Below are 24,306 nucleotides of genomic sequence, written 5' to 3'. Positions count from 1 at the left end.
GATCCTTACCTGTTCCTCGGGTTGGTCCTTGTTCTGCCGGTTTCACTATACGTCCCTGAGACGCTCTTGCAGCTGCTGCCACAGTAATTCCTATTGGGACCTACGGGTGTTTAAGGCTCTTCAGGTTGTTGTGACTCATCACAACTCTCCAAGGTGAGCAGACACCTGTTGGTACCTATTTACTACACCATTTATTTGTGATAATACACGAGGATCGGCTTGGTACGTGTTTGTTTTTGTTGTCCCACTAGTAATTAGACAGACTACTATCAGACACAGTTATACGTAATATGATGGTACTGTCACACAGTTATATGTAATATGGTACTGTCACACAGTTATATGTAATACGGTGGTACTGTCTCTAGTTGCCTTTGTGATGCTGTCATCACTGGATTGATAGAATAGCACAGGGAGAAATTTAAAAATCAAGATGGTGTCTGGTCACAAGCAGAGAAGATAGTGAGCTGTAGGCATGTGTGTGCAATATACATTAAAGGAGTACAGACTGTGATACACAATGAGATAAATGGTTTACTGATAGGAAAAAATGTTTTTGCCAGAGTGTTTCTTTTAGGACCGATAAAAACCTCTTTTGTTTCTGTTGCAATATACATTAATGTGATAGAATAGCATTTTTGCTTTTCATCATCTATTTCAGTATTAAAGGTAGATTATTGACATACATTTTCAGATAGAAAAGTAAAATGTGATGTAAAGAATTAAAGAACAGAATTTGTAAGCTGATGGGGTTAGAACATATGATGCACTTTTTTAAATATATTGACCTCCAGGTATCTTTGGAGGAGGGCGTTTGTAATCCCAAGTGCAGCTACTGTAAGCAGCAGGAACAATGAGATGAGACTGAGATAGAATCCAGGGAGCCTGTAGAGGAGACATACACACAATTATATGTATCTGTCATAAACATACAGCATATGCACATGTATCACTCACTGTTTTACCAGGACCATCATAGCTTTCATTATAAAGATGTTTTAGGCTAAGCCCCATGTAGTGAGCCGCAGCAAAGAAAACGCTGTGTTAGGCTAAGGCCCCACAGGCCGTAAACGCAGCGCTAAAGCGTTGCGGGAAGAACCGCAGCGTGAACGCATTGCAGTTGTTTCCGCAGCGCTTTGAAGAGAAAGTTCACAGAGTTTTCCTTTGCGGACTTTCTCTTACCATTATATCTACAGGAAAGCCGCTGGCATTTCCATAGATATAGTTGTCATGCTGCGATTTTCCAAACCGCAACGGTTTTGGAAATCGCAGTGTGTCCGTGCTGCGATTTTTCTCCGCAAAGTGAGGATGGGATTTGCATGAATCCCATCCACTTTGCAAGTACTGTAAAACGCCGCAATTTTTCCCGCGGCGTCTCCGCCATGAGCAAATCGCGGCATTTCTGGCCTGTGGGGTCCCAGCCTAAAAGACTGCAGTGGAAATGCATTGCGTTTTTTTATGCAATACATTTTACAGAAAGTTTTTTAAATTGCAGCTTTTTCACTGCAGATTTTTTTCTTCAATGTGTGGAAGGGATTAATCAGAATTCCATTCACTTTGCAGATACTGTAAAACGCAGCATGTTCACAACATGGTACCTAACCTATAACCTAACTCCAAAACCTAATTTTAGCAGTGTCACATTGTTATCATGTAAGAAATTACAATAAAGATGTGAACTCTCTATGTAAACATAAATAATCCCCAAAATCATTTCAGCAGATGCTAAAATTTTCTACAGTAAAAAAAAAAAATGACTTGGATCCTCTCTTAGCTGTTAAAAATAGAAGGGGAATTCAGTTATAGGACCCCACCCATTGTATATACACACACGCACATATTAACTACTATGGTATTTTATCTCTTTCTAAACTAATTCACTAGAAATCATCTGAGTTTTAAAGGCCTCACCCATATTAGCCTGAGTCATATCATTTTATAAGCTGTATTCACACTATAAAGTATTGCACATGTCATACACAACATAATGCTTATGATAGGTTCACACTAGCGTTCAGCAGATATGGTCAGAAACCTGGCATACTATAATGAGGTGCGGTGGGTTTTCCACTGTATCAGCCCGAAATTGGCCGAGAAGAAAGTCTACATATTTTGAGCAGAATGGCGGGAGTTCCCAAACAGTAGTGTGAACCTAGCAACAGAGTTCATTTGTCATTAAATAAAGCTGATTAAATCTAGAGTATCTCCAAGGTGCACTTTACATAAAGTGGTACACTGCACCTCTGTTCCAGGTGAATTGGTCAGGTCTCTGTTCTCTTATACTAACAATATATACCATCCCAAGTTTGGTTCAGAAAACTGTATAACATACATATTACAACATTATGCATCCAAAGATGTCTGCTTCTATTTCAGGCCTAAGAACCTTCAATGCAAAACTATAGAAAACAGAGATGAGTGAACCCGTTCGGACCGTTTGGACTGAATTCTACTAAAGTTTTGGGTTTAAACACACCTGAAATTTTTGCGGTTCCATTTGCATGAATAGGTCCAATGTGACCACCAAGTGAAAGCAGTATAACCTGAGTCAGAGGTTATGGGTGACTCAGGCAGTATAAAAGGCAAGTATAAAACGCCCAAGCAGAAAGAGAGTGTGTCATTTTGTCCATTTCCGAACCAAATCTTAAAAACAAAAAACTTGAGAGTCTTCAGTAGTTGATACCTTTTTTAATGGCTAACTAATAATGATGACAGATTACAACGTTTTGAAGCTCTCGTCTTCTTCTTCAGTTATATCTAAAAACTATTTTTGAAGTCTGCATATTTATGTACAAGAAGACACTCGGGAATAGAATTCTAGGAGGGAGGGTGGAAGAAGGTTATTGGTTATTGCTACATACAAATAAACAATTCACCAGTTTGCAATGGTCTTATCAGTTCAGAGAATGTATTTTATGGTTTTCTCAGTTCAGTGATTTCTGTAGGATGCCATGAACCCATGTGACAGATTCATCCCTTTCTGCAGAGTGTCAAACAAGGTCATCAGCTTGTACTCATAAATCCGTCTCTGTTTCCTTGAATTAAAATTCCCTCTTAAAACCAAAATTTTCATGTCATTGGTGATATTATGATCTTCATTGCAGAAATGTTTTGATACGGGAGGGTCCATTCTCTGTTCTCTAATTGTATGACGATGTGAATTCATCTGCATTCTAAGCTTCTGACCAGTCTCTCCAACATACAAATTTTCAGTGGAACACTTGGTGCATATTATTAAATACACTACATTAGGTGTGTTACAGGTGAATGTACCTAGGATTTTATGTTCCCTGTTAGAATTTGGTATCTTTATCTTGTCGGTGGTCAGTATGTGAGGGCAGGTTTTGCACCTTTTCTGTCTGCATGCAAATGTTCCTGTGTTAGTTGGAGGTGACAGTGAGCTGCTAATCACCATATTCCTGAAATTTGGTGGCTATCTACAGCACAGGAGAGGGGGGTCTGGAAATATGGATTTGTAATATGTAATTCCTCTCAGCGTCTCCAGGTGTGGGTTATATGTGACGACCAGGGGCACCCGATTTTTTTCCTGTTTGGTATTGTATTTTAATAACGCTGATCTTGTTATTCTGGTGGCCCTTGTGATTCGGTTTTCAATTGTTCATGGATGGTAACCCTGCCTCAAGAATGTGTTTTTGAGGCCCCCAAGGTGTTTATCTCTATCTGCAGGATCTGAACATATGCGATGGTATCTGATAGCCTGGCTGTAGACAATGGAGTTCCTTATGTGTTTCGGATGAAAGCTATCCCATCTTATGTCTCAATTTTATTGTCCTGTATCTTGATGGCTGTGTCCAGGAAATGAAGACTCTCAAGTTTTTAGTTTTTTATATTTCCTACCCACTGGCTAACATGGTACAAAACCAAACATTTTCGCACCAAATCTTGAAAGGATCGCTCATATCTAATTTTATTTTAAGACTGCCTTTTTAGTTTCTGGAAAATATATTTTCCAGATTTATTATGCCTTGAAAAGCGACTTACATAGTTACATGGTTGATGAGGTTGGATAAAGACATTAGTCCATCAAGTCCAACCTATAACCCTACAATCCCTACAGTGTTGATCCAGGGGAAGGCAAAAAGCCCCATGAGGCTCATGCCAATTGCCTTATTTCAGGGGAAAAAATTCCTTCCCGACTCCAAATCTGGCAGTCAGTATAAAAACCCTGGATCAACGTGTCCTTAAAATCTAGAGTCCATAACCTGTAATATTGTTCTCTTCAAGAAAGGCATCCAGGCCCTCTTTGAACTTGTTTAATGAATCCACTTACCCAACTACCTGACAAAAACTGGAGTAAATGATGCCTTTTTATACCAACCAATGATCAGGTCAGAACAAACACTACTTAGACTGCTTATACAGAAACAATTGTACTAACAGTCTTTCGGTGTCACATATAGTCACAATTAGAGATGAGCGAGTAATGAAATATTCAAAAATTCTAGATTTGATTCGAGTAGACCTCAATATTCAACTATTTGATCGACTATCGAATCCCATTATAGTCTATAGGGAAAATATGTTAGTTTCCTGGAAACTTAAATTCAACCAATTGGAGTCACCAAGTCCACAATGACACCTCAGGAAATAATGCCAACACTTCTGGAATGCAACTGGGACAGCAGGGGAAGCATGCCTGGGGGCATCTAACACGCCTATGTCCCAGTATTATTAATTATTATTATTATTATTATTACTTCTTCTGATTTAGCCAGCCAATGACTGTATAAGTTTTTTCCCAATGCCTACGTTGTCCTACTCCCTATCCCACCTCCCCTGCATAGTTATTGGTGTAAAAAAAAGGGAAGGTGGGAGGGGTAATCGAATTTTTTACTGCGTTTACCACATGGTATTCGACCGAGCACGAGTATTTTGAATACCGTAGTATTCAATCAAATACCTACTCCATCGAATACTACTCGCTCATCTCTTGTCACAATGATTCTACCATATAAATGACACAAACACTGATGCACTTCCTAATATTGATCGTCACTTGTTATGGGCAGGAAAAATGACCTTTAACTTGTGGATAATGTTCACACCAGACACTACTTACCGGCCCTGAGCAGATGCCACATATCCTTTGAAGTACAGATGACGTGCAAATATATACAGTAAGCCCAAAGCGGCAGCCACTTCTGCAAATATATAGGAAAGATAAAATTATATGTGACTTCTTTAGAGCCCAAAGCAGATATATTTCATTTATGATGGGCTTATATGATACAATTAGTCATACGAAATCTGTATAATTAAGATTAATCTAGCTATGTAAAAAAATAAAACTTGATCAATTAATCTGATCCTGCATGAATCATTCACAGACATCTGCAGAAAAGCCTGGCTCTGGATGTTCCCCGTCCATAAATGCAGGCCTCTCATATAGGCAGTGAGCTGTCTTGTCCTCTAGCACTATCTGTATGAATGAAAGCTTTGTAGAAAGGGGGCATAACAACTGGCCATTTTGACAGCAGCTTCCGGCATAACAGATTTGCAGGGATGGAAATGAACTCTTTATATAAATCAAATACCCATTGTATTGCATTTTGGCACTGAACTCCACTCTGTATAGTTTATATTGTATAAAATGTAGGACTTTGGAGGTATGACTTATTTGTGCAATTGTATTAGTTATAAAATAAGGAAGAAAAAAGCGCCACTCACACCCATGTCCGCAACTGCCTTGTTCACACTATATTACACATTTTACATAGTAAAATGGCTGACACAAAATAATCATTTGAAAAAAGTTATTACTAATGAACCTACGTATCATGAAAAAATATATTTGCCAACTAGAAGTTACAACCATTAGATGTGCACAAAATCACTAAGAAATGTAGAATCAATAAGGCCTATTCAGTGAGGTGTTATGAGTATTCCTGGAAAATGCTTTATAATGTTTCACAAAAACCATTCATTTCAATGGATTTTTAAAGTAAATCGCTCGCGTCAGTATGCAGCCTCTCCGCTGTGAAACCGCTTTTTTCCCGCATGTACGACTTTGTGTCCATGCAAAAAAAAAAAAGTGGTTTCACTGTGGAGAAATGAATAGTTTTTAAACTGACCAGGCACAAGTGTGAATGTCCCCTTAATGGGTTTTACAAAAACCATAGTTACTTTATCTATGGCACTCAACACGATTACTGAAGAAGGGACATGTGACAAGAAGCGTCTATTAATCGGCCCCTATTCAGTAACATTGTGCGCGCACTAGTTTCCCTTGGCGTACACAGTATTATTCAATGGAGGCCTTTGATGGACAGATCTGGTCATATGCATCTCCATCAGTAGCCATGATAGGTCTAGAGCACCATGTGCTGAAGATTGAACTAAACAATGGTTCAATCATGTACAAAATAATATATAATTGTATTAAATTACCTTCATAGAAGAATATGCCAGACATCCATAGAACAACCTGGAATATTGGAAAGAACTCCACACAATTCTGTCTGTAAATGAGAGAGACTGGATGTCACTTGTAATGAATAGTATTTGTCTATGCTGAAATAATGGGGGTAGGGGGAAAAACTTTCTATTGTAACTATTCGTAAGACTGGGTTCAGCTTAGTAGGCCTCCATGGCGGATGTAACCAATCTGGAGATACATGCTGTAGTAGAGATCAGTGTGGTCACACTGATCACAGGGCCTGGATGCCTTTCTTGAAGAGAACAATATTACAGGTTATGGACTCTAGATTTTAAGGACACGTTGATCCAGGGTTTTATACTGACTGCCAGATTTGGAGTCGGGAAGGAATTTTTTTTCCCCTGAAATAGGGCAATTGGCATGAGCCTCATGGGATTTTTTGCCTTCCCCTGGATCAACACTGTAGGGGATTGTAGGGTTATAGGTTGGACTTGATGGACTGATGTCTTCATCCAACCTCATCTACTATGTAACTATGTCACCCTCAGTACTACATATCACTGACACCCTACCAGCCTGTTTACGTCATTGTACAATAATCATAAAAATGGGGATCCCTCTACCCCCTTTATATGGAATGGCCATAGAGCTTAAGACAATCCAAATATAGCAATCAGGTATTCTTGGAATAATGCATATATATGTAAGGCAACAACTACTACTGCTGTATTATATGATGAGACATTCTGTCTGTGTTCATATTGTTAAGTTAACAAAGTTCTGCTGAAAAGAAAAAGACACTCACAGATAGGATGTTCCTCCCCTTCTTCCTGTGTGTCTCTCTCTCTCTCTCTCTCTCTCTCTCTCTCTCTCTCTCTCTCTCTCCACATTTCATGGCTGCAGGAGCTGCAGTCTCTCTTCACAGAACTGGATTCTATAAGTTACTAGAGGGAGGACCCGGCTTCGCACGGGTATATTACATGTTATGTTTGTGTAGTGGCCCCATAAGAATTGTCCAGTTTTGCCCTGGTGTATTTTGTATGCGGTTTGTGTGTATGTCCATAAGCGTCATGTGATTATGTGTATCTCATTTTGGATATCAGTGAAAAACCTGTGATCAGTTGTTATGGATACCTGGAGTAAAGCTGTATCTAATCCTTCCCCGTGCAGTACTGTGTTTAGACGCAAGTATCTAATCCTTGTTGGTGTGGTACTGTGTGCAGATGTGTGTATCTAATCCTCCCCCGTGTGGCATTGTGTGAAGAGGCACGTATCTAATCCTCCGGTAAATGAAACTGTGTGCAGACGTGCATATCTAAACTTACGGCAAGTGGTACTATGTGCAGACGCGTGTATCTAATCCTCTGGCGTGTGGTACTGTGTGCAGACAGGTGTATCTAATCCCTGGCGTGAGGTACTGTGTGCAGATGCACGTATCTAATCCTCCCCCGTGTGGTACTGTGTGCTGAGATGCGAATCTAATTATCTGGCATGTGGTACTGTGTGCAGATGCATGTATCTAATCCTCCAAAGTGTGGTACTGTGTTCAGGCGCATGTATCTAATCCTCCCCTGTGTGGTATTGTGTGAAGAGGCACATATCTAAATCTATGGCATGTGGTACTGTGTGTAGACGCGCGTATCTAATCCTCCCCCATGTGGTACTGTGTGCAGACGCGCATCTCTAATCCTCCCCCATGTGATACTGTGTGCGGAGACGCGTATCTAATTCTCTGGCTTGTGGTACTGTGTGCAGAGGCATGTATCTAATCCTTCCTTGTGTGGTATTGTGTGAAGAGGCGCGTATCTAATCCTAAGGCGTGTGGAACTGTGTGTAGACGCGCGTATCTAATCCTACAGCATGTGGTACTGCGTGCAGACGCGTGTATCTAATCCTATGGCGTGTACAACTGTGTGCAGACGCGCGTATCTAATCCTCTGGAGTGTGGAACTGTATGTAGACGCGTGTATCTAATCCTACGGCATGTGTGGAACTGTGTGTAGACGTGCGTATCCAATCCCCCGGCATGTGGTACTGTGTGCAGACGCACGTATCTAATCCTATGGCATGTGGTACTGTGTGTAGACGCGCGTATCTAATCCTCCCCTGTGTGATACTGTGTGCTGAGACGCGTATCTAATTCTCTGGCTTGTGGTACTGTGTGCAGAGGCATGCCTCTAATCCTCCAAATTGTGGTACTGTGTGCACACACACGTATCTAATCCTCCCCTGTGTGATATTGTGTGAAGAGGCACGTATCTAATCCTTCGGCGTGTGGAACTATGTGTAGACGCGCGTATCTAATCCTACTGCATGTGGTACTGTGTGCAGATGCGTGTATCTAATCCTATGGCGTGTACAACTGTGTGCAGACGCGCGTATCTAATCCTCTGGAGTGTAGAACTGTATGTAGACGTGTGTATCTAATCCTACGGCATGTGGTACTCTGTGCAGACGTGTGTATCTAATCCTATGGCATGTACAAATGTGTGTAGATGCGCGTATCTAATCCTCTGGAGTGTGGAACTGTGTGTAGATGCGCGTATCTAATCCTACGTCAAGTGGTACTGTGTGCAGACACGCGTATCTAATCCTACGGCATGTGGTACTGTGTGTAGACGCGCGTATCTAATCCTACGGCATGTGGTACTGTGTGCAGACGCGTGTATCTAATCCTATGGCATGTACAACTGTGTGAAGACACGTGTATCTAATCCTCCCCTGTGTGGTATTGTGTGAAGAGGCGCGTATCTAATCCTATGGCGTGTGGAACTGTGTGTAGACGCGCGTATCCAATCCCCTGGCATGTGGTACTGTGTGCAGACGCACATATCTAATCCTCCCCCGTGTGGTACTGTGTGCAAACGCGCGTATCTAATCCTCCCCCGTGTGATACTGTGTGCGGAGACGCGTCTCTAATTCTCTGGCTTGTGGTACTGTGTGCAGAGGCATGTATCTAATCCTCGAAAGTGTGGTACTGTGTTCAGACGCATGTATCTAATCCTCCCCTGTGCGGTATTGTGTGAAGAGGCGCGTATCTAATCCTTCGGCATGTGGAACTATGTGTAGACGCGCGTATCTAATCCTATGGCATGTGGTACTGTGTGTAAACGCGCGTATCTAATCCTCCCCGTGTGATACTGTGTGCGGAGACGCGTATCTAATTCTCTGGCTTGTGGTACTGTGTGCAGAGGCATGTATCTAATCCTCCAAAGTGTGGTACTGTGTGCACACACACATATCTAATCCTCCCTTGTGTGGTATTGTGTGAAGAGGCGCGTATCTAATCCTTCGGCGTGTGGAACTATGTGTAGACGCGCGTATCTAATCTTACAGCATGTGGTACTGTGTGCAGACGCGTGTATCTAATCCTACCCTGTGTGGTATTGTGTGAAGAGGCGCGTATCTAATCCTACGGCGTGTGGAACTGTGTGTAGACGCGCGTATCTAATCCTACAGCATGTGGTACTGTGTGCAGACGTGTGTATCTAATCCTATGCCGTGTACAACTGTGTGCAGACGCGCGTATCTAATCCTCGAGTGTGGAACTGTGTGTAGATGCCTGTATCTAATCCTTCGGCACGTGGAACCGTGTGCAGATGCACGTATCAAATCCTTCAGTGTGTGGAACTGTGTGCAGAAGTGCGTATTTAATCCTCTGGTTTGTGGGACTGTGTGCAGACGTGTGTATCTAATCCTCTGGCATGTGATACTGTGTGCTGATCTGTGTATCTAATCCTCTGATGCGTGTATCTCAGTTTGGATATCAGTGTTGTATTGTGCATGTGGAGTGACCGTGTGTATTGCAGTTGGAATATGAGTGAAAGTCTTGCAGGTTTGTATTGGCTATGGGGGGGGGCACTGTGTTTGGAATGCTGTATCTCAGCAACGGTACGTCCGAGCGAGTTGGAGTCTCGTCTTAAACCTTCCCGGATATCTGAAGTATCTCTGTAGCAAATTTGGTGAAGATCGGTCCAGTCGTTTGGTTCGCATTAGAGAACAGACAGACAGACGGACAGACAAGAATTCATTTTTATAAGATAGAGAGAGAGAGATAAGCTGTTTGTTGTGCTAAATAAACGCACATTGTTTGCTACTCAAGTGAGACTGGGAGCTTATTAATACCGCTGCTGACAGGTTATGGGCCCAGAATCCCAGCTCACCCAGAATCACAGAATCCTAGACTCTCACAGCTCGCCCAGAATCCTAGACTCTCACAGCTTCAGAGCGAGCACAAAGAAGGAAACAGCAAAGTGAATCTAAGAAGACATGGCATCTAACAGTAACGCAATGAAGTTCACAGTGCCAAGCCTGAATAACCAGAACTATTAATCTTAGAAATTCAAGATAAAGATGCTTCTGATAAGAGAAGGTACGTGGAAATATACACAGGAGCCTAAACCTGATCCGGTTCCACAAGACTGGGCAGAAATGAATCAGAAAGCACAGAGTACCATATCACTCAGCATAGATGAGGTACATGAGAGGATTAATCTAAGCAATAAGCTCTATCTAATGAGAAAGCTGTACCAGTTTAGGCTACATGATGGTCACGTTATACAGGACTATATAAGGAACACTCTAGAGACTGTAGAGCGCCTGCGAGGCATTGGGGAAAATCTGAAGGATTTCCATATAGCCGCATTACTTCTCAGCGGTCTGCCAGAAAGTTATGATACACTTGTAACTGCATTAGATGCGCGCCCAGATGATGAGCTCAAATTGGAGTATGTCAGAGGAAAGTTAGTGGATGAATATAAGCGCAAGATAGAGAATGCAAGCAGCAAGTCGCATAACACAGAATCTGTCTTAAAGGTACAGGATCAATATGACAGTAGAAACCACCTGAAAGAAACACGTGAATGTTTTGTATATAGAAAGCTAGGACATTTAAAGAAAGACTGCAGAGTTTGGAAAGCTAGAATGAAAAAGCAGAGCAGTCATCAAAGAGTTAAAACTGCTAAAGGTGTGCAAAATGTCTCTGAGAATACTGAAACTGTATTTGTTGTCGGTACATATAGATCAAACCAAGTGTGGTATATAGACTCTGGAGCTACTAGTCACATGACCAATAACAGAGACTTCTTTTCTAAGCTTGACCAAAGTAAGTCAGAGAAAGTTATGGCCAATGGTCAGCACATGAATTCAGAAGGCATAGGAGATAGTTACCTTGATTGTCAAATCTCTCCAACTCAAGGCAGAAAGATCCTAGTAAAGGACGTGCTGTATGTGCCTAACCTAGAAGGTAATTTATTATCTGTGAAGAAACTCACAAAACGAGGAAATTAAGTTTCTTTTAAACATGATAGCTGTATCATCTCAAAGCAGGGTCGTATACTAGCAAAAGGGAAAATTAAAAATGAACTGTATCAGCTGAATTGTAAAGAGTGTGTGTACAGTGTTAAACAAGAGCAGCACAAGAACTGTATCCATGTGTGGCAAAGGCGTCTTGCACATAGAGACTCGCAAGCAATAAGAAAGTTAGTTCAAGAACAACTAGCTGAAGGTATCAGCATTGATCTATGTAACCAGACAATGAAGTGTGTTAGCTGCAGTAAAGGGAAAATGTCCAGGAAGGCCTTTCCTAAGAAAAGTACCACAAAAACAGAAAAGCCAATAGATCTAATACACACAGATGTTTGTGGTCCAATGAATACTCAGACTCCTGGAAAGAAGAGATATTTTCTCACATTCATTGATGATCATTCAAGATACACAGTTGTCTATCTGCTTCACAGCAAAGATGAAGTCCCAGAGAAGCTTGAAACATATCTAGCTGAAGTATTCAATAAATTCGGGAGAATGCCAAAAATCCTACTTGCAGATAACGGGACTGAATATACAAGCAATGAAACACAGAGTATTTTAAGGAAAAATGGAATTATTTTTCAAACCACTGTACCATACAACCCTGAGCAAAATGATGTGGCCGAGAGAAAGAAAGAACAGGACACTCTGTGAAAGTGCAAAAAGTATGTTATTTGATGCAAACTTGCCAAAACATACTGGGGTGAAGCCATCATGACAGCCTGTTATCTTCAGAACAGACTACCAAGCAAAGCTACAGAGAATACTCCATTTGAACAATGGAACGGCAGAAAGCCAAAAATACAACACATAAGAATATTTGGAAGTAAAGTATTTGTACATGTTCCCAAAGGAAAACGAACTAAGTGGGAATCTCATGCTAAGGAAGGTATCCTAGTGGGCTACAGCCAAACCCAGAAAGGTTATAGAATTCTACACCCAGAGACAAACAAGGTCACAATAAGCAGAGATATGGTGATTGATAAAAACTTTGTGTCGCCCAAGTTTTGTGACATCACGCCAATAGTCCAGATGAAGCAGCAACTACCACAGTCAGAAGACAGCAAAAAGGAGGATGTTGAAGTTTGGTTAGACTCTTCAAACATTGAAGGAACAACAGAAAGTACAGATGAACCTGAAGTTAGGAGATCATCAAGACCAAATAAAGGTATACCAGCCAAACGCCTATCCTATATTGTCAAGGAACTACCTGGGCTAGAGCCACAGTCATGGGCTGAAATGCAATGACTACCTGCTCATGAAAGAACACAGTGGATTATTGCCTGACAATGAGAAATATCGACAGGCAGTGGGGGCTCTTCTATACAGGACAACCAAGGGTGCATTAAACTTGCATGCAGTGAGAGAATCAGTGCTAGGACCAAGCACATTGATGTCAAGCATCATCATTTGTGTGACTTGATAGAATGTGACGTAATTCAGTTCATCTATTGTGAAACTGATAAGATGATAGCTGATATTATGACGAAGCCATTGCCATACCTCCCAACTTTTGAAGAACCAAAAGAGGGACAAAAGGTGCGGCGCGGCAAATTTAGCCCCGCCCACTTTTGTGTTGACCCCGCCCACTCGTTAATTTTTCATGTGCCCGCACACAGTATAATCCTCCTACAGTCACCCGTAAATTATATGTCCCCCTCTATCTCTCCCCCAGTTTCATATACACCCTTCATCTGCCCCCAGTTTCATGTCCCTCTTCCAGCTCTGCCCCCAGATTCATGTCCCTCCATCTCTGCCCCCAGATTCATGTCCTCTCCATCTCTGCCCCCAGATTCATGTCCCACATCTCTGCCCCCAGATTCATGTCCCTCCATCTCTGCCCCCAGATTCATGTCCCTCCATCTCTGCCCCCAGATTCATGTCCTCTCCATCTCTGCCCCCAGATTCATGTCCTCTCCATCTCTGCCCCCAGATTCATGTCCCTCCATCTCTGCCCCCAGATTCGTGTCCCTCCATCTCTGCCCCCAGATTCATGTCCTCTCCATCTCTGCCCCCAGATTCATGTCTCCCATCTCTGCCCCCAGATTCATGTCCCCCATCTCTGCCCTCAGATTCATGTCCTCTCCATCTCTGCCCCCAGATTCATGTCCCCCATCTCTGCCCCCAGTTTCATGTCCCCACAACTCTGCCCCCAGATTCATGTCCCCTCCATCTCTGCCCCCAGATTCATGTCCCCCATCTCTGCCCCCAGTTTCATGTCCCCACATCTCTGCCCCCAGATTCATGTCCCCTCCATCTCTGCCCCCAGATTCATGTCCTCTCCATCTCTGCCCCCAGATTCATGTCCCTCCATCTCTGCCCCCAGATTCATGTCCCCCCATCTCTGCCCCCAGATTCATGTCCCCTCCATCTCTGCCCCCAGATTCATGTCCCTCCATATCTGCCCCCAGATTCATGTCCCTCCATCTCTGCCCCCAGATTCATGTCTCCTCCATCTCTGCCTCCAGATTCATGTCCCACATCTCTGCCCCCAGATTCATGTCCCACATCTCTGCCCCCAGATTCCTGTCCCTCCATCTCTGCCCCAGATTCATATCCTCTCCATCTCTGCCCCCAGATTCATGTCCCCCATCTCTGCCCTCAGATTCATGTCCTCTCCATCTCTGCCCCCAGTGTCATGCCGTCCTCTCCTTCATCTGCCCCCAGATTCACGTTCCACCTCCACATTAAACTTACCTTCTCCTCCGCTCCCTCGCCGCTCTCTGCCCGCCTCTCTCGCTGACACATGCGGCTGAAGGAAGGAGCTGACACAGGTCAGCTCCTCGCTTCGCCGCTGCCCGCCTCTCTCCCTGACACACGCGGCTGAAGCTGCTCGCGTGCTCGCTTCGCCGCTGCGTCTCTCTCTCGCTGACACATGCGGCTGAAGCGAGGAGCTGACCTGTGTCAGCTCCTCGCTTCACTGCTGCCGCCGGCTCCTGGCTTGTACATCGCGTCTACAAGCCAGGAGCCGGCGGCAGCAGCTAAGCGAGGAGCTGACACAGGTCAGCTCCTCGCTTCAGCCGCATGTGTCAGCGAGAGAGAGAGACGCAGCGGCGAAGCGAGCACGCGAGCAGCTTCAGCCGCGTGTGTCAGGGAGAGAGGCGGGCAGCGGCGAAGCGAGGAGCTGACCTGTGTCAGCTCCTTGCTTCAGCCACATATGTGTTCAACTCAGATCTGCGTCCTCTGGACGCAGATCTGAGTTGAAATCGGGACATATCTCCCTCCAACCGGGACCGCGGGACATGTCACCCAAATCGGGACTGTCCCGCGGAAATCGGGACGGTTGGGAGGTATGGCCATTGCCACGAGTTATGTTCCAAGAACTGAGGACCATGATGGGACTGACAGAATAAGTAGTTGTTGAGTGGGGGTGTTGGAATAATGCATATTTATTTATATGTAACGCAACAACTACTACTGCTGTATTATATGATGAGACATTCTGTCTGTGTTCATATTGTTAAGTTGTTAACAAAGTTCTGCTGAAAAGAAAAAGACACTCACAGATAGGATGTTCCTCCCCTTCTTCCTGTGTGTCTCTCTCCCCACATGTCATGGCTGCAGGGGCTGCTGCAGTCTCTCTTCACAGAACTGGATTCTATAAGTTATAAACTGTTTGTTGTGCTAAATAAATGCACATTGTTTGCTACTCAAGTGAGACTGGGAGCTTATTAATACCGCTGCTGACAGGTATACCTGGCAGTCCTATAGAGTACAATTGAACAGTGTATGTGACGCAGATGAATTGTATGGACCCCTACTTTATCGCTCTGTACTCCTCATTTTTACAAAGAGGCAAACTGTATAATATGACATATTCATATTATCACATCACACATCGCATGTATATTCATCACACAGTTCCGGTCCCATCTTGGTAACTGTTTATGATGTAGACATCAACATATTGCCCCCTGGACACTGGCAGAGGACTGTAGTACTGAAAAGATTGTAGATTAGTTCCTTGAAGCGTTACTTTACTATATTATTGTTATCTACCCCACTCTTTAAAGGAAAGTGGGTACTATTCCGTTATCGGGCCAGCAGCAGCGCAGTTCAGCAGCAGCTTTCGGGACAGCAGTTCAGCAGCGGGAATTACAATGACATCCGAGGACTGCTGGCCCGATGCTTGTGCCCAGTAACCAGTACATCGATGACCCCCCTCCCCCATCCTTCTCCTCCTGCCAGTGCTGCCCCCCAGCTCTCCTTACATCTTCCCCGTACCCTCTCCCCGCCACACGACTAGGCCTCACCTCAGCGCTAGTACCGAGACCGAAAGGAAAGACACCGGGGCTCAATCCAGGCCCTGACAAGAAACACGCCGACTATAGGAACGGTGAGCTACAGCGAGCCGGAGGGACAAACTTTCTGCAGCGTCCGGCGGCTATCTAGTAGCATTCATTGCTCAAGATTTACGGTGAGGCCTATTACAGGGAGAGGGTACGGGGCAGATGTAAGAAGAGCTGGGGGGCAGCACTGGAAGGAAGAGGAGGATGAGGGCATCGATCGATGTACTGCCTACTACACACAAGCACGGCCTCTATCATCGGGCCAGCATCGGCTTAGTCATGTGGCGGGGAGAGGGTACGGGGTAGATGTAAGGAGAGCTGGGGGGCAGCACTGGAAGGAGGAGGAGATGGAGGGGGGGTCATTGATGTACTGGCTACTGGGCACAAGCATCGGGCCAGCAGTCCTCGGATGTCATTGTAATTCCCGCTGCTGAACTGAACTGCTGTCCCGAAAGCTGGTGCTGAAATGCGCTGCTGCTGGCCCGATAACGGAATAGTACCGGAAAGGGTATTGGTTGACCAATTCTAATGAAATCCATTCAGCAAGGTAATAGCCATCTCGATGCAGGTTTCTTCACTGTATACTTACTGTGCACGGAATGTCCTCTCAAACTCCACATGCCCAGAGACTGCAGGGGGCATAATTTTATGTTTCATTCGGGATCTTCCCACAAGCCTGGCATAATATCCTATCGGAAAGAATAATGAGACTTGGCTAAATACTAAATAGATATTTTCTGTGCATAAGCAAATTGGACAATTACTCTGGAGGATTCATTATTTAGGACATAACCACAAAGCACATTTATCTCTAAACTTCTTTTCTGGTGGCGTCTTGTGATCTCAGCTTGCTTCACCATGTCATTTCAATGTACAAAACAGTATCAATTATTATTCCGACACTGGGCACAGCATGGCACTACAATGTCTTCACAGTATGGAACTGCTGGTAGTGTATGGCGCTAGTATTAAGGCAGTATAACTTTTTGTTCTATCCCTTTCAAAAAGATGTGACACCATTACAAGACGTCCTGTGATCATGTTTCAGTACCATGTACCCTTCAGTGGTAATCCCTTATAACATAGGCCTGGTAGAAAATAACATCTTACTTCATACATAACCTTCACAGATAGTTGTCACACTTAGAAGCCTTTTATGCTCTTTATCTATTCTTTAGTCATTTGCATCTTCAAGCTATATAGCTATATATCTAGTTTTCAATACGTTTCCCATTTTTGTAGATCATTTCCTTTTATGTTTTTTTATTTTACAAAATATGCTGTGAAAAAAAAGTACGGATAAACATAGAGTATGTACAATTATTGAGGAAATGTATTATTTCATTTATATAGTTCATTTACATGAAAACCCCTCTGAAATAACAATATTGATGGATTCAACAAAAATGTCAGTCTGCTCTGCTTATACCAAAGGTGTCCACTGTGTGGCGCTGCTACCTATTATGTTCTACTGAGATTCATCAAAGCAAAAAAAGAAGTGTAAGATGTGAATATCTGAGCTCAAAAAGTCTCCTGAATTTTCATCTTATCCTGATATTTTGGTTCTGTTATAATATATAGTAATAATGAAGTATAGAAAGTATACATCATCATGTTGGATCATATCCACTATATTAGCTGCAGCAGAGAGCCATTGGAACAATCAGGGTTCCTTACACCCGGCATATACCAGACATACAGCCTGTCACTTTAGCACATGCCGGGTTATTATTACTTTTTCACTGTATAGTAAGGCATAGTCTGTTATGCTTTGCTATACAGAGAGTTACAGTAATAAAAATAGGTATACAGTTCAGCATACATTTTCTTTTTATTATGGGCGTCAATGAACAATACAGTGGCATACATCACAGCCTTATATCAGAGGTGTATGCCAGTAATGGAAAGAATGAAATACTAGATGTGAACACAGCGACAGTGTCCCTCAGAAATGGTTACCTGGTTCCCTTGCTATCAGGGGTGAACCTACCTTTTTTGCCGCCCAAGGCGGACGACAGAAAGCCGCCCCCCCCCCACTGGGAGGAAGGGGCGGGGTGGAGCAAAGGGGGTGGGGCGAAGGGGGGCGTGATGGAGCAGCGTTAGCAGGCAGAGAGCAGGCACAGAGAGGACCTGCTCTCTGCCTGAGCACGAGGGGAGGCCGCTGGAGCAGCGCTGCATCCACAGGGCCTCCCCAACCCACCGCTCGCTTCCCGTGCCGATCTGCCGAGACGGTGACGATAAGCCAGTCCAGGACAGCTTGTCCTGGACTGGCTTAGGTAAACAAATATGCCGCCCCCCTCCCCGGGGCCCTGGCATAGCGCCGCCTGAAGCGGTCGCTTCAGGTCGCCTCATGGGAGGTGCGGCGCTGCTTGCTATAATACCTTCCAGGGAAATCCACTGACACAGAAACCCTTTCATCCAGTTACCTTTCCCTTCTGTACTAATACACATTTGGCAGAAAGTTGCTTTTTCAGGTTTTACAGGTCAGTCTGCTTCTAAAGTATGACAAGTCCTCACACAATATAGCACTTTAGCATGACCTAACTGGTTTCTGTGTCCAATGTTAATAGGTTCCTGACAACTTCTTTATTTACTGGGGTAGGTACAGACATGTGCCAAATGGATCCTAGAGCTAAAGTCAGTACAGGTAGAGGATCGCTACTACCAAAGGTTTTCATACCAGTAGAAAAAATACTGCACAAAATAACACAAAGGTAAAACTGTAATACTAATACCGTGTTTCTCCGAAAATAAGACAGGATCTTATATTTGGAGTAGGTCTTAATGTTTTCCATGAACAACAGTCACAAGTTTCACCACTTTTTAATTAAATTTCTACAGTGTTCATTATACAGGAAAAATATTTTTCTAAGTTTGTAGACCAGGCATTTTCGGACACAGGGATACCTCATGAGTATGTGTTTAAAAGTAATTTTTTAGTTTTATATGTATTCTAGTGAAAGGGGGGGGGATTTGAATAATTTTTTTATATTTTTTTTTAAACTATGAATCCCCCCACTAGGGGGCTTGAACTTGCAATAGTCCCATAGACTGCAATTCAACTTATTGCAGTCTATGGGAAATTCTCGATACTACTATTGTCTATGACCAGCCTGACTATTAATTTTCCTTTGACAGGCCTGGGAGCCTTCATTAGGCTCTCAGCTGTTAAAGGAATAGGTCGACTCCTGCGAGGGAGCCAGCCTGCAACTAGAATAGTATGGGGGACCACCCCCAGGGAAAGTTGTTTTGCTTTGGTTGGTTCTTTTTTTGGGGGGGGGTCACGGACTGGCCTGAGCATTTCTAATACTTGGGGGGGGGGGGGGTCACATTCAACGTTACCTGCGATCAGAGTTGACTCTGATCGCGGGCATAAACTCCGGGTCTCCGCTATGCATTAGTGAAGACTCAGAATGTTAACTATGGCAGCAGGGACCAGCCGCAGGTACTGGAATGCTGCTTTGGGGTTGGAAGGGGGGGTGGTCTTGGACCGCACCCGGGCAGTTGAAATACTTTGGGGGTGGTTCATGCTCAACAATGACTGTGATCAAAGTAGGTAGGCACTGATCGATGGCAGATGTCGGGAAGGGGTTAAACTAGCTAGGGCTTATTTTTAGAGTAAGGCTTATATTTCAAGGCTACTCCAAAAAACCTGGAAGATCTAGACAGGGTTTATTTTCTGGGTAGGTCTTATTTTAGGAGAAACATGGTACATAAGGGAATAAAATATGCTGCTTTACAAGTGGAGGGAAGATCTGTATTTTACTGAAAGTGCCAGGAAAATAACTTGCAGGAAATTAAATATCTATTTGCTTGCTCTAAGATTTTCCAATATCCCTCCTACATATCAGGGGAGCAGTTTGTATAATAGGTATAGGCTGTATTGTATAGGCAAGTACTGTAGAAAGCCACAATTTTTCCTGTGGCATTTCCGCTGCGGCCAAATCACGGGCTTTCCGGCCTGTGGGGCCACCGCCATATATTAGGGAATTGCTGACAGAGGTGTCTAGCAGTGGCTTATTCCACAGTCCTCATTTGAATAAAAGTACATGTTGGGGATGTTTATGGGAGAGCTGGAGGAGAGCTAATGGCCGACACCTATTTTATGCGGCTGATATAGGAGCCTGCAATAACAATACACTTCAATAAGATTCTTATAAGCCAGGGTAAATGTAATAATGGTAGCAGTTGTAAAATTATGGGATTGGAAAATCCCTTTTTAGGTTATAGTACTGTGCAAAAGTTTTATGCAGGTGTGGAGAATATGCTGCATAGTAAGAATGCTTTCATAAACAGAAGTGTTAATAGTTTTTTTTTGTCAATTATCAAAATGCAAAATTAATTTAAAAGAAGAGAAACTAAATCCCATCAATATCTTGTGTGACCACCCTTTGTCCTCAGAACAGCGCCTATTCTTCTAGGTACACTTACACAAAGTCAGGGATTACATAGGAATATCCAATTATTTCATTTTCATATGTAATAGACATATATACGCTGAAATAGAAACCGCTGTGTAGTGAAGGTCAGTCACTGGGTGAAGATCAGCCAAAAATGGTAAGGTTGTGGAATACATGTCAGGTTATACACCATGACAAAGTTGAGCACAGCAAGAGGACACAAGAAAGCTTTACTGCATTACCATAGTCTCTTCCAGGCAAACATTTCAGTGCAGACTGGGGTTTAAAGGGATCCTTCAAACCCTTTTTTTCCTAACACGTTGGAATAGCCTTAAGAAAGGCTATTCGTCTCCTACCTTTGTCTTCTCCGCGCCACCGCTCACCTAAAATCCTGGTTTTTGTCGGTATGTAAATGAGTTCTTTTGCAGCACTGGGGGCGGGCCCCAGCACTCAAACAGCACTGGGGGCAGACCCAATGCTGCAAGAGAACTCTCCAGCGCCATCTCCATCTTCGTCTGGAACGAGGTCTTCACCGCGTCTTCTTCCGGCAGTGTCTACGAACTTCTAGGCTTCAGGCCTAGGGCAAAGCCGACTGTGCATGCTCGCGACCACAAGAAAAATGGCCGCTTACGCAGGATTGTGCTGTCCAAGCTCTTTTGAAGAAGCACCAAGAAACAAGCAACTTTGACAACCATAGACGCAATGGTCAGTCAAGGAAAGTTAGTACAGCAGATGAAAGACTCATCATGTTTATTTCCTTTCAAAATCTGAAGAAGAACAGGTTGGACACAGGAACACCACTCTACTGTTTGTAGACATCTAGCCAGAAATGGTCTTCATGGCAGAATTGCAACCAAAACAACCTTCGACGCAAAACAAGGACGAGTGACTCTGCTATGCACCAAAACATAGGAATTGGGGAGGAGAAATATGGCAGCAGGACCGATAAGTCAAAAACTGAAATATTTAGCAATAACAGCAGGCAGTTTCTTTGCCGAAGTGTTGAAGAAAATGACAATAATGAGTGTCTGAAAGCAAACAGTGAAGCATGGTGGAAGTTCCTTTGCATATCTTGGATTTCTTTTTAGCAAATAGAGTTGGGCATGATTAATGGTATCCTCCGTGCTGAGAAATACTAAGAACTATCTTCCACATAAAAAAGATCAAGGTGTTCTGAAAGTGATGATATGGCTCGCACAGAGCCCTGATCTCTCAGCATAACTGAGTCTGTCTGGGATTGCATGAAGAAACATATCTGCAAGAAGATCAGTGGTTAGTTTTCTAAAGATGTCTGGAACAATTTCCTGAGTTCCTTCAAAATCTGCATGCAGGGAATGCTGTTTTGAAGGCAATGGTGGTCACAGCAAATATGGATTTGACTTAGGTTTCTATTATTGAAAGCATAATTATTTTGCAGCATTTTTTTCCACACCTGCTGAAACCTTTGCATGGTAATGTATATCCACACGGTACTGAGAAGTGGGCAGAATTACACAGCGAATAAAAAAATTACCAAATGTTCAGGTTTCGTTATAGATTCCTTTACATACTTGCTCAAATGTGAAGTTTTCTACAGTATGTACTGCAGAATTTACATTTGCAATTCCACTTCTGAAAATCTACAGCGTATTCATTCTGTGTGGACATCGATAGGAGCTCTTTCACTTAAAGGAGTTGTCCAGGATAAATAGAAATTCAGTCCCTAAACTAAATCCTCTCCCCCGCCTAACTTCTAATTGACTTTAATTAAAAAAAAAATTATATTTACTTATATACCTGGGGCGGTCACGTGACCACCCTAGTCATATTTTCTGATGATCCAGTGATATTCCGTTTCCGTATTTCTGGAAACAAAGCATCACCAAAACTTCCCCATCCCGTCCCTTACATACTTACTCACCTTCATTTTTTTGGCCACTTCTTCCACTTCTGCCAGCGCCTGTGCAATAAAACTTTATTGTACAGACGCTGGCAGAAGCGAAGATCCACAGAATAAGATGCTGATGGGACCGAAAACGCTGATCTCAGGACACAGAAGACAGCCAAGTAGGATTGTGGGGTGGGGGAGGGGGGGAATTGGGGATGAGGTAGCTAGGTAGGTAGATAGATAGATACGGCTACTAGTCCACAGGCTAGCTAGGGAAACAGGGAGGGGTGTGAGAGAGGGGGATCATGGGAGTTGTAGGCTAGGACAGCAGGAAGCTAGGGGGAAGCATGTAAACAAATGTAGAGAATGTCAGGAGGTCCCAGAGAAATCCAGAAATTACTCAAAACACTGCTAAATGTATTTTGGTGTAATTAATAACCTATTAATAGCACTAAAATATCTTTAAAAAGAAATTTTGCCCGAAAAAACCCCTTTAATACCAGTGTAACTGTTCAGAATCTATGCAGTGATTCTTGGAAAGTGAATAGCAGTTAACAGATCTGTGTGAGCCCCTATATTGGCCCCTAACTATAGTACCATGTGACTTAAAGGGGTTGTCCAGGAATTTCAGAAATCCTGCAGGAAATATGACAAAAAAAAAAATCATACTAAGGGGGCGTTCACACTAGCGTCGGTGTCCGACAGGTAGTGTCCACTGCTAATGTCCGTTCAAAATCTTGCACGGACATTAGCAGCGGACAAAAGCTGTGTCCGTGAAATTTTTAATTCATTTAAATGGAGATCGGGTGCGTTGTTTTACAGTCCGTGCCTGTCCTTAAGTGTCCATTCCTAAAGATGTCCGACTTTTCAAGCGGACAGAAAAAACCTACATGCCGGGTTTTGCTGTCCGTTTGAAAAGTTGGAAAACAACGCACCCGATCTCCATTTAAATGAATTAAAAATTTCACGGACACAGCTAGTGTCCGCTGCTAATGTCTGTGCGAGATTTTGAACGGACATTAGCAGCGGACACTACCTGTCCGACGCCGACGGTAGTGTGAACACTCCCTTACCAGTCCCCGACACTGCTGTCTGTTACATTCACTTACATATGTCAGTGGTTCTCACTTCTGTCATGTGTAGTGCAGGATTTTCGGCAGCGGCTTCATGCCATGTGCCGGAACAGACAGCGACAGCTCCGGGGACATGCAAGTAGTTTGCTGTTGTTATGTTTCACCTTCTCCGCCCCTTCTGAATTTCTGGAATTCGTGGACAATCACTTTAATCCCAAAGCCCTCCCTTTGCAACTCCAGAATACATGGTTTTATTTAATCTTCTATAATATAAGGTTTTCTGCCCTTTTTCCTCCATCAGTGACTTATAAGATCAAAAACTGTGATATACAGCACGTCTATGTTATTAAAGAATGAATTATACTGCGCTTTGGTTATTTCTAAAGGGTTTGTAGCAAGGAAACCGGGCATGAAAAGGTTCTATAAGTAATGTTACAGGCCACATAACAGGAAGTAAGGTGTGCTGTATTCTGAGTGAGCTCAGATTCCACAGGTATGTTTCTGAGTAATATAATACACTATAGCAGACAGAATTCTTGCTGACTACAGTATGTAATGTCTAAATCTCTTACCATGCTGACCAGCAGAAAGAAGGGAAACAATGGCAAGGAGCACAATATCTTTTTCGTCCCCCATGGTTCAGTGGTCAAAGGTTCTCACTGTGAGTGATATCTGGAGATACACAATGAAGAATCCAAGATCCACCTCCTCCTGCGGCACTCCCACATAGATAACATCCTGTAATACATTACCTCAAGCCATTGCAGCCTGTCCAGTACCTGTAGAACTGAAGCTCCAAGGAAACATGCTCTTCTGTATCTTCTGCCATCACATTAATGCATATTAGAACAAAATAATTGTTGAGATTTACAAAGTATTTAACATTACATATTGACAAATACATCTTACAATGGCAGGACAGAGGAACTGCCTGGACTGCAGTCAAATCAGGTGAAATGTATGTCAATCATAT

The 24,306-nt window shown here is 43.3% G+C and overlaps 1 protein-coding gene across 1 annotated transcript; it reads right to left on the bottom strand.

The window, feature by feature from the left end:
- Window positions 1-564: 564 nt before the first annotated feature.
- LOC142183024 (microsomal glutathione S-transferase 2-like) lies at window positions 565-24,010 on the bottom strand. The gene is made up of 5 exons (XM_075257895.1): window positions 23,906-24,010; window positions 16,583-16,682; window positions 6,409-6,479; window positions 5,081-5,162; window positions 565-885 (listed from the first exon to the last, which is right to left on the bottom strand). The coding sequence occupies exons 1-5, from the start codon at window positions 23,967-23,969 to the stop codon at window positions 753-755; spliced, it is 450 nt and encodes a 149-aa protein (XP_075113996.1). The 5' UTR covers window positions 23,970-24,010; the 3' UTR covers window positions 565-752.
- Window positions 24,011-24,306: the final 296 nt, after the last annotated feature.

The sequence above is a fragment of the Leptodactylus fuscus genome, chromosome 1 (genome assembly GCF_031893055.1).
Source record: "Leptodactylus fuscus isolate aLepFus1 chromosome 1, aLepFus1.hap2, whole genome shotgun sequence".
NCBI classification, from domain to species: Eukaryota; Metazoa; Chordata; class Amphibia; order Anura; family Leptodactylidae; genus Leptodactylus; species Leptodactylus fuscus.
The sequence above is the reverse complement of the archived record's forward strand: the minus strand, read 5'-3'. Positions and strand labels throughout refer to the sequence as shown.

Excerpts from the sequence above, each read along its gene's own strand:
- LOC142183024 (XM_075257895.1), bottom strand. The coding sequence starts at position 23,969 with ATGGGGGACGAAAAAGATATTGTGCTCCTTGCCATTGTTTCCCTTCTT. Across the intron at positions 16,683-23,905 it reads TCTTTCTGCTGGTCAGCATG|GATATTATGCCAGGCTTGTG; the intron begins GTAAGAGATTTA and ends TCTTTCCGATAG. Across the intron at positions 886-5,080 it reads GTGGCATCTGCTCAGGGCCG|GCTCCCTGGATTCTATCTCA; the intron begins GTAAGTAGTGTC and ends TCTCCTCTACAG.